General features: G+C 39.9%; 2 protein-coding genes across 2 annotated transcripts; both read right to left on the bottom strand.

Annotated features, from left to right (window-relative positions):
- Positions 1-628: 628 nt before the first annotated feature.
- LOC103320889 (pentatricopeptide repeat-containing protein At4g33170) lies at positions 629-4,037 on the bottom strand. The gene is given in 2 exon segments (XM_008222634.2): positions 629-3,720; positions 3,722-4,037. Coding segments are annotated over 2 exon segments (2,874 nt in total). The 5' UTR covers positions 3,806-4,037; the 3' UTR covers positions 629-930.
- Positions 4,038-4,175: 138 nt separating this feature from the next.
- On the bottom strand, positions 4,176-8,925 carry CID7 (CTC-interacting domain 7). Its single transcript, XM_008222375.3, has 6 exons — positions 8,585-8,925; positions 6,883-7,730; positions 6,337-6,787; positions 6,167-6,237; positions 5,571-5,695; positions 4,176-4,978 (listed from the first exon to the last, which is right to left on the bottom strand). Exons 2-6 carry the CDS (start codon positions 7,651-7,653, stop codon positions 4,675-4,677), a joined length of 1,722 nt encoding a protein of 573 aa, XP_008220597.1. The 5' UTR covers positions 7,654-7,730; positions 8,585-8,925; the 3' UTR covers positions 4,176-4,674.

The following is an 8,925-nucleotide window of genomic DNA, read 5'->3' on the forward strand; positions in this document are numbered from 1 at the left end:
TTTTTTCAGTCTGATTCTTGTATATAAAAAAATATAAAAAATATAATTAAAAAAAAGCCAGGTGAAGGTGGGTTTTTACCATCATTGTTGGATATGGTGTTTGTTGAGGAGGGCTCTGGGTCTGTGGGTAAGGGAGGGAGTGTGAGAGGATGTAGTTCTCAGAGAGAGAGAGAGAGAGAGAGAGAGCGATGGGGGAGGAGGAGGATGGTCCATTGGGTCGGTAAGAGAGAGAGTTGTAATTAAAATTTGTTTTAAATCTGTACCATAGAAAAAATAATATATATATATATATATATATAATTTTGGATTGATTTGACGATTATGTCCTTGAATTTAACAGTTTTTTGACAGAATGACTATTTTAGAGACTTATATTAACGTTAGGGACCATAAGTGTTACAAAAACTTTAAGGATAAAATCTGATAGTTTCGTAAACATCAATGACGTTTTGTGATAAAAAGCCTTAAAAAAAAATACTAGGGCAACAAAGTGATATTGTATATTGTAATAAGGGCTTGTAAATAAAGTAATTAAGAGTATTTATTTTTGTAATTGGAATTCTAAGTTTGATTTCCCTAATATTACAAAACGATATTCTAAATTAACCAATATAAACTGGAAACAAAATTCACTAGGAATAAATACAAAAGTAATTTATTTTAATATTGGTTGAAATTTGTAAATGATATTTATAACCCAATGCTATTGCAAGGAATTGAAAAATGTCCCCAATAATCACCCCAAGAGCAGCTTCCATCCCTGAAACGATGGAAGCGATTTGCATCTCTCAATACAATTTCTCGTTGAAAAACCTTTGATATGTATTTGACTGCATTATGGCAATCTCCACAAACTCGGTTTTTAATCACCCGAATGGTGGCAGAAGTGCTTATCAGTCCATAAGCTATGGCTAGCTTCTCACTGTGGTACTAGAGAGAACGCTCTCTCTCTTCTTCTTCAATATCAACCAGTGCAAACCCTCTATCCGGGACGTACCCTTCTTCGCAGATCTGTTTCATCAAGTCCTCCACCTCGCCATATATCTGATCAGCTTGTGGATGGGATTTATCGTCTACCACGAACATATGTACCTTGTTCTTTACATTTATCCAGCTGAAACCTGGTTCTTTCTTTACCTTCTGCCTCTTCATCATTGTTCTAGCATCACTCACAACATCCCACTGGTTGGCAGCAGCATAGATGTTGGATAAAACAACGTAGGCGGATGAGTCAGATGGCTCCATGGCCAAGAGCTGTGCTGCTACTCGTTTTCCGGTTTCTGTGTCCCCTTTAATCCTGCAAGCACCAAGCAGGGCTCCGTACATTGAAGCAGAAGCTTCAAAGGGCATTGATGCTATCAGCTTTTCTGCCTCTTGAACACGCCCTGCACGGCCAAGGGCATCCACTAGGCAAGAGTAATGCTCAATCTCAGGTTCAACACCGTAATCCTTTTGCATTGAAGAAAAATGCTCATAAGCTTCAGAAACTAAACCAGAATGGCTACATGCTGAAAGGACTCCAATGAAAGTAACTCTATCAGGCTCAACGTTCTTAGATTTCATGACTCTGAAAAGATTTAGTGCTTCTTCAGCATTTCCATGCTGAGCTAAACCCACCAACATGGCATTCCACAGGGCAATGTTCCTAACATCCATCCTTCTGAATAAACAATACGCATCTTCTATGTTACCACACTTAGCATACATGTCAACAAGTGATGTCGCAACAAAAGGGTCCAAGGAACAATCCAACTTTATGACATCTGCATGTATCTGTTTCCCTTGTTCCAATGCTGTCAGACAAGAGCTGGCTTTGACAAGGGTAGCAAAGGTATACTCATCAGGCTGAACTCCCGACTGCCTCATCTGATGGTATATATAAAGAGAGCGCCCTTCATCTCCATTTTCTACGCAGCCTGAGATCATAGTTGTCCATGCAACATCATCAGGTGCAGGGATGCCATTGAAAATTCCATGTGCACTTCGCATGTCTCCACATTTAATATACATATCTAGAATACCGCTATTAACAAAGAGATCTGAAGAAAACCCTGTTTTTATGGCATGAGCATGAATTTGCTTCCCTGGTTTCAAAGCTACCAGGCTACTAGTGGCCTTAGCCAGAGTCGCCAAAGTAATTTCATCTGCCCTCTGTCCACTTTCATGCATCATCCTCATAAGTTTCAACGCTTTGTGACTGTCATTACTCATTATGTACCCAAACATCATTGCATTCCAAGATGCCAGGTTGAATTTACGTTTGTTTTCAAAAAGGATCTCCGCCTCCTCCATCTTTCCACTTCTAGAATAAACATCAATAAGAGCCGTTGAAACAAAACGGTCAGTGACAATACCAGATTTTATAGCATGAACATGAATCTGTTTACTGACATACAACCCTCCTTCAAGTGAGGAGCAAGCCCTTAAAACACTTGCGGTAGTAAATTGATCAGGTCTTAGACCATCACGTAATATGCCTATAAATAAAATCACCGATTCCTCTCCTAAACCACTTTGCACACAACATGATATCATTGAGTTCCAACTAATTAAGTCCACTTCTTTCATGTTATTGAACACTTTTCTCGCAGAATAAACAGAACGAGCCTTTGAATACACGTTGATAAGGCTATTTGCAACAGAAACAACAGAATCAAACCCTGATCTCAAAGCAGCACTGTGAATCTGTTTCCCCAACTCCAAACCACTTACACCTGCAACTGCAGATAGAATAACAACTAATGTCACACTGTCAAACTCTACTTTCGATCTAACCGTATTTCTAAAACAGTCTATAGCAGCCCAATTTTCACCAGCTTGAACATAATCGGACAACGTCTTGTTCCACGAATATATGTCTGAATTAGTAACTTCGTAACTGAACAATTTAATATCATCGCAACGAAACAATTTCACTGCATATGCTTGAACCTGCTCCATGTTCCTCTTGCCTTCATAAAAATAAAATTTGTCAATCCCACTAAGAACAGAACGCACACTGACATCATCAGGACGTAATCCACTCCGGTGAAACGCAGAGAAGAGAGAAAGTCCTTCTTTCTCAAGACCAATCTCCATATAGGCCTTGAGCATTGTATTCCACAACACCACATCCCTTTCCTCCATCCCATCAAACAATGCACGAGCCTCTTTAATCCGTCCGAGTTTGGAATATATATTCACAAGTGCACCAGAAACAAACACATCCCATTCCAATCCAATTTTAACAGCATAACCATGAACAGCCTCCGAAGCCCATACATTCCCTGAGAGCAAGCACAGCTTTAAAACCGGCGCCAAAGTGAGTCTACTGGTAAAAACGACAGACTCGCGAAGACTGCGGAAAAGGGTAAGACCCTCTTGAACATTGTCAACATCAGAGCCCGCTGCTTGCGCATAGGCTGCTAGAATGGAGTTCCAGGTGACAAGGTCCCGGCCGGGCGTTTTATCGAACAGGCGGCGTGCGCATGAAAGCGACCTACACTTGGAGTACAAGGTAATGAGGTTGTTGGTCAAAAAATGATCGGGGTCGTTGCCGGAGGTTATGATAAGCGCATGCACACGCTTGCCGAGCTGCAAATCCATGGTGGTGATTGCGGTGCGGATGACGGAGAACCATTGAGAAGAGGAAGAAGATGAGGACGAAGATGGTGAGATATGGGTAGACTTGGAGATGGGATAGGAGAGAGATGAGAAGTTGAAGAGAGGGAAAAGAGTTCGTAAGTATGAAGTGTTGTTGGTAGAGAGGAAAATGGATTTGGGTCGGAGGTTGGCTTGCAACTGCATTATTATTTCTTGGGTGCATTGTCTGCTTTTCCCTCCAAAACTCAAGATTCTGGTACTTGTACTTCGGATTCGGAACACATAATGACCGGTTTCAGTGTGAGTTTAAAATCTCAAGTATTTATTTCATTTTAGGAGGCATGTTGTGCTTGGTTAAATTTTTCAAGCTGTACAAATTGCCCAGGATCAGATTCAACCTTGAAAATGTTGGAAAGATTAGGCCAGCTGGCCAGAGGAGCGTAGTCACCTCGTTGCATTCGACTTCGAGCTCCCTCTCCTTATAGATTAGACTACTTTAGACCATTGCTTCTTGATTGTTAATTGTAACATGATTCATAAAGTTGGTTGAGTTGAACAATAAGCCAAAAAAGTAAGAATTGGACAAGAGGGTCTCCAGTTAACTGTGTTATAGTATAGTCTGCCTGATCAAGATCATAGCTAAGAGATCTCTAAAACATGAAGTTACATCTGATTGGCTCAGGGTGTAATTGGCAAGGTGAATTGTTCTATCATGTAATTCAATTCTATCAGTTACATCTGAGAATCAAAAAAGGAATTTAGAAAGAAATAAAATTTAAGGTACAAAATTAACAAAAAGAGAAAAGAAAAAAAGTTGCAAGACAACTTCTAATGAAGGATCATTTTTGGCTACTGAAATGTAATCCCTCGGTCAACTGGTCGAACTTAACGATACACTTGTTCCCTTTTCTCTTGTGGGTGTTTTTCCCTCTAACTTCACGATACTTCTCTTCTTCTTTTTTCCTTTTTTCAGACTTGGACTAAACTTGATTTCTTCCCATATACAGGTACAAGAATGGCTATGATGACTATGCCTTCACGGACTGTGCTGTGTTAAAAACCTCATATACCTCACACTGCCATCTTCCTGGCTCAGTATAACAGAATTCGAAGCAGCCCTGGCTGTGGCTCAGTGTAGTCAAGGCCTTCTTCTTCAAGAAGGTATCGCTGTACAGCAACGGGGAGCCTTGCCGGTGTGCGAGAACCCCTGGTGTGGTGGCCGGTTCCAACACAAATATAAACCAGAAGACCCGGCTCTCCTGCTCTGGCAGTGCTCCTCAACACACTCAGCTCATGCTTCAGGACATGAAGGGCTTCACTTACGTGCAGCCCGTGCAGGTCTATCATCCTCTCTTGTGCTCTCCCATTGCCCTGCATCTCTGGAGCAACTGGGTTCCTGTGTGTTTAGAAAGAATAGAGACAAGAAGAAAGGCAACAAATAAGTTATCAAAGAAAGAAAACAAAAAACATGAAAACTAAGGTTATCGGGGGCAAATGCCAAAATTAATCAACAGTGTTGAGTCTGTTATCAAACCCATGCTCTGTATGAGTACGTAGCACTCTGTTCAACATACATTGTCTCAGACATGCCCAGAACAGGAGGCAGCAGCAATGGTTATCTAGAAGCATTCTCAGATCAAATCTCTCTAAGTTCAAAAGATGCTAATCAGTCAAATTAGCTTCATTTATTCCCTTCAAGATAAAATGGATTTCTGATAGGCAGAGGAGGAAAAGAAAATCCAATCTTATCATTGCATAATAAAATCAACTTATCATGAGTCTCTGTGCATTTGTTAGAGAGAGAGAATTTCAAGCAACACGGGGGAAAATCAAAATTTCATAGTGGAACAGACAAATGCCTTTCCAAAAGACATAACACACAAATGCCTTTCCAAAAGACAACATGAAGCCATCCCCTTGGAAGATGAACAGAAGCATGACTCAAAAATGGTAAAACAAGATTCCAAAAATACTTGGGGACAACAAACCTCTGACGATATATTGATTCTTGAGCTTTTCCATGAGCTTCCTTCATATGCATGTTGTGCAGCTGTCCTTTAACACTCAGCTCCTTCGCCAGAGCCTTGTTTCCAATAAGGTATGCTTGCCGTGCCTGTTTTTAAAGAGAAACAAATAGGGTAAATTTGATTTCACAGCCAACTTAGGTGGAAAATTAGTGGTGAGGATTGGAGCGAACCCACAAGTCATTATGTGGCTCAGCATTCAGCACGCCGTTATAGCAATATTATGTAGGAAAAACACTCCTACAAATAGCTATTGGTTAAAATCACGCACGTTTCAAACCAATGGAATGTGCACACCTGCCATGTGCCACTGCAGTTTGTTTCCTTGACGATTTATATTCCTTTTCATTGTTAACATCAAAACTAGGCCAAACAACATTGCTGGTCAACTCGATAGAGTCAATCATGCTTGAAAATTAAATCTACCGAGATGTCCACATGCTTCACCAACTCAACTTTTAGTTAATTTTGAGGATTTACTGTTGACATAAAGTAAGAAATATATTGAAAAAAGGGCTGACGTTTAACAGAAAGACCACTTCACAAACTTGAGGACTAACCTGCTCAAAATATGCATTACGTAGGCGTGCATGGTCACGAGCTTCATCCCGCACATCAGAATACATATTTGCTGTCATCTCAACAATATTAAAGAAAATATAAATCGAGAAGGCATGCCCAAATTGATTGGACATAAACAGAAGTAATTTGGTTGACTAAGGAACATTACCAACAGCATCTCCAGTTTCAAGCCAAACAGGAGCAGTCCGAGCTGAACCACGATTCTGCGACCTGTCACTGTAGATGCCTCTTCCATGCCCAGTATTGTAAGTGCTAGGCAAAAGATGGGAACGTCTGCTTGAGCCAATAGCGGCTTCGGGCGAACCATTTCTCTCAAACTTCCATCCACCAGAATCCTGCGCTGCCAATTTCCTGACAGCTGAAGCAAAATCTATTGCACCTCTAGATGGAATGGATGAGCTAGACTTGAAAAAAAGCATGTTGTCCTTGTCAGAAGATCGATAAGGATTGCCACTTTGCTGGAGATCATCATCTCCATATTTTGGATGACTATGCTGACCATCTGTTGGTGTAAGTGCAGGGAAGTCCATTGAACTAAGATCGGGAGCTGACACAGTCTTTGAATTCAGATTCTCATTAAAACCACCATCAACTTGAAGCTACAACCAAAACAAATACGTACCAACACACACCTCAATTCACAGTAATGAAACTGATATTTATTTATTTTTATAAATAAATAAATTAAGCATACCTCCAACTGAGTCAACATCTCAATAGTCAGGTTTAAGTCACAACCATTGGCAAAGTAAACTTCGGCAAGGCTCTGAGCAGAAAATCCAGGGAACTGTGAAGCCAAAAACTCAGCTGGGTTAATATCAGTATCGTCGACAACTGCATGCTCACTGAACATATCATTCATGAACCCCTGTCTAGAAAATCCGTCATATGGAGACCCCTCCTGACCATTGCTAATAAGCTGATTACTGTTCACAATTTGCTTATCCCAAGGCTTAGGTGACATATGCAAGAAACTGGCGGAGGAAAGATCATCCCCAAAGGGGGGTGCAGAAGCTCTTAACTTTTCAGAAAAGTTATTACCATTAATATGTGACTCGTTTAATAAGTATCCACTGCCTGTAGAGGCAGGAAACTGTGTTGCTTCACCATCATCATGGAAGGACAAACCCGCCAAAGAGAGATTCCCAAGGCCTTGTGACTCAACTTCTCCCATTACCTTAAAGTCAGGAGTAATATCATCAGGGAGCTGGTGACGCCAATATTGGTGGGCCTCTTCATCGGAATTATTTGATGCAGAAGACTCTGTTCGATCTAGTACTGCTTTTCCAAATGTTCCAGTGGAAGAAAACTTTGTTGCGGTCTGACCTGTGCTGGTGCTTCCAGATGACGGAGATCTGAGGGAAAAAGGAACGAACTCTGCTGCATTTGGATTCAAGGCAGTTGCCTTGTTTGCAGTGCTTAGTTTTGTGTCATTAGTAAAGGTTCCTTTCTTGGACAAGCTCATTATTTACTAAGATGGAAATAACTAGACCAGCTTTGAATGAAAGAAGAACTTGTTTTTCATTAAGCTTCAACCAAACCCTGCAAAACCGTTCATGGAGTGCTATAATTAGTCCATTGACCAAAAACCTCCATTCACGACTAACCCACTCACAATTCAGTGTGTCCATCCAATCAATGCAAAAAGATTTCTAGCTATAAACCAACAGAAAATAATAGCAAAAACGGAAAACAAAATATACATTTTTTATAATTAAAAAAAAGTATTGAAATCATACATTTATTCATCACTTTTATAGACGCAAACTAAAATAATTCGTTCACTACTGAAATTAGCTAAAACGTAATAATTTTGGTGGATTCTGTATAAGTCAAAAATGGTGCGTGAAATAAAAGATGATAAGCTTATTGCATTTGTAGGTGCAAATTATGCATAAGAAATAGACAAACGACAAAGCTGTTGACAAACAAAGACTCAATTCTGTCATTAGGATAAAGCTTCAAACGAAAAGGTTTAAACCCCAAAATTCAATTTCACATACTGATTAAAATAACAAAAAGATAAAGATTCATTTTCAAACAAAAGTAAACAAGATAACACAAAATAAAATCTCCCACTTCAATTATATTCAAAGCTCATTAAATTAAGACCTGATTTGAACACCAACCACCCATTTCCACAACAAAATCTTGATAAAATCGAGGATTAAAAAACAAACAATAAAGAAAAACCAACTCGAAGTACACACCAAAACCAAATCCCCAATTAGCTAAGCAATCGAATTCAATAGATCTCAATAAATTCAATGTCAATAATCACAAAGTTTAAAAAATTCAAAACAACCCAGAAATGAAGATAACAAAGCAAACAATAAAGCTGCAAAATTTAACAGAGGAAGTGAAAGATCCGATTGAATGAAGTAGCAAGGGTGTACCTTTTCGTATCAAATCGAAGGGATCCATCGGCTGAAATTAGCAGAGCTTAAAAGAAGAGAGTAGGTAAAGGAAGAAGAAGATAATCGACGATTGGGGCTTTTGTATTAAGCTCAGAGAGTTGTATCTCCAGTATTATCTTGAGCTTTCAGGGCTCTCTATATCTCGTCTCTCTTTCTTCTCTCTCTGGTCTGTGTGTGTTGTGTGTGTTTTTGTTCGAAACCCTCAGCCTAATACGAGCACCACAAAAACAAAAATGTAAAAGACAACCCAACCCCTTCGCCACTCGATTTGACCCCTCTCTCTCCTCTCCTCTCCTCTCTCTCTCTCCTCTCTATCTCTT

Source organism: Prunus mume, linkage group LG2 (genome assembly GCF_029339155.1).
Source record: "Prunus mume cultivar Tortuosa linkage group LG2, ASM2933915v1, whole genome shotgun sequence".
NCBI lineage: Eukaryota > Viridiplantae > Streptophyta > Magnoliopsida > Rosales > Rosaceae > Prunus > Prunus mume.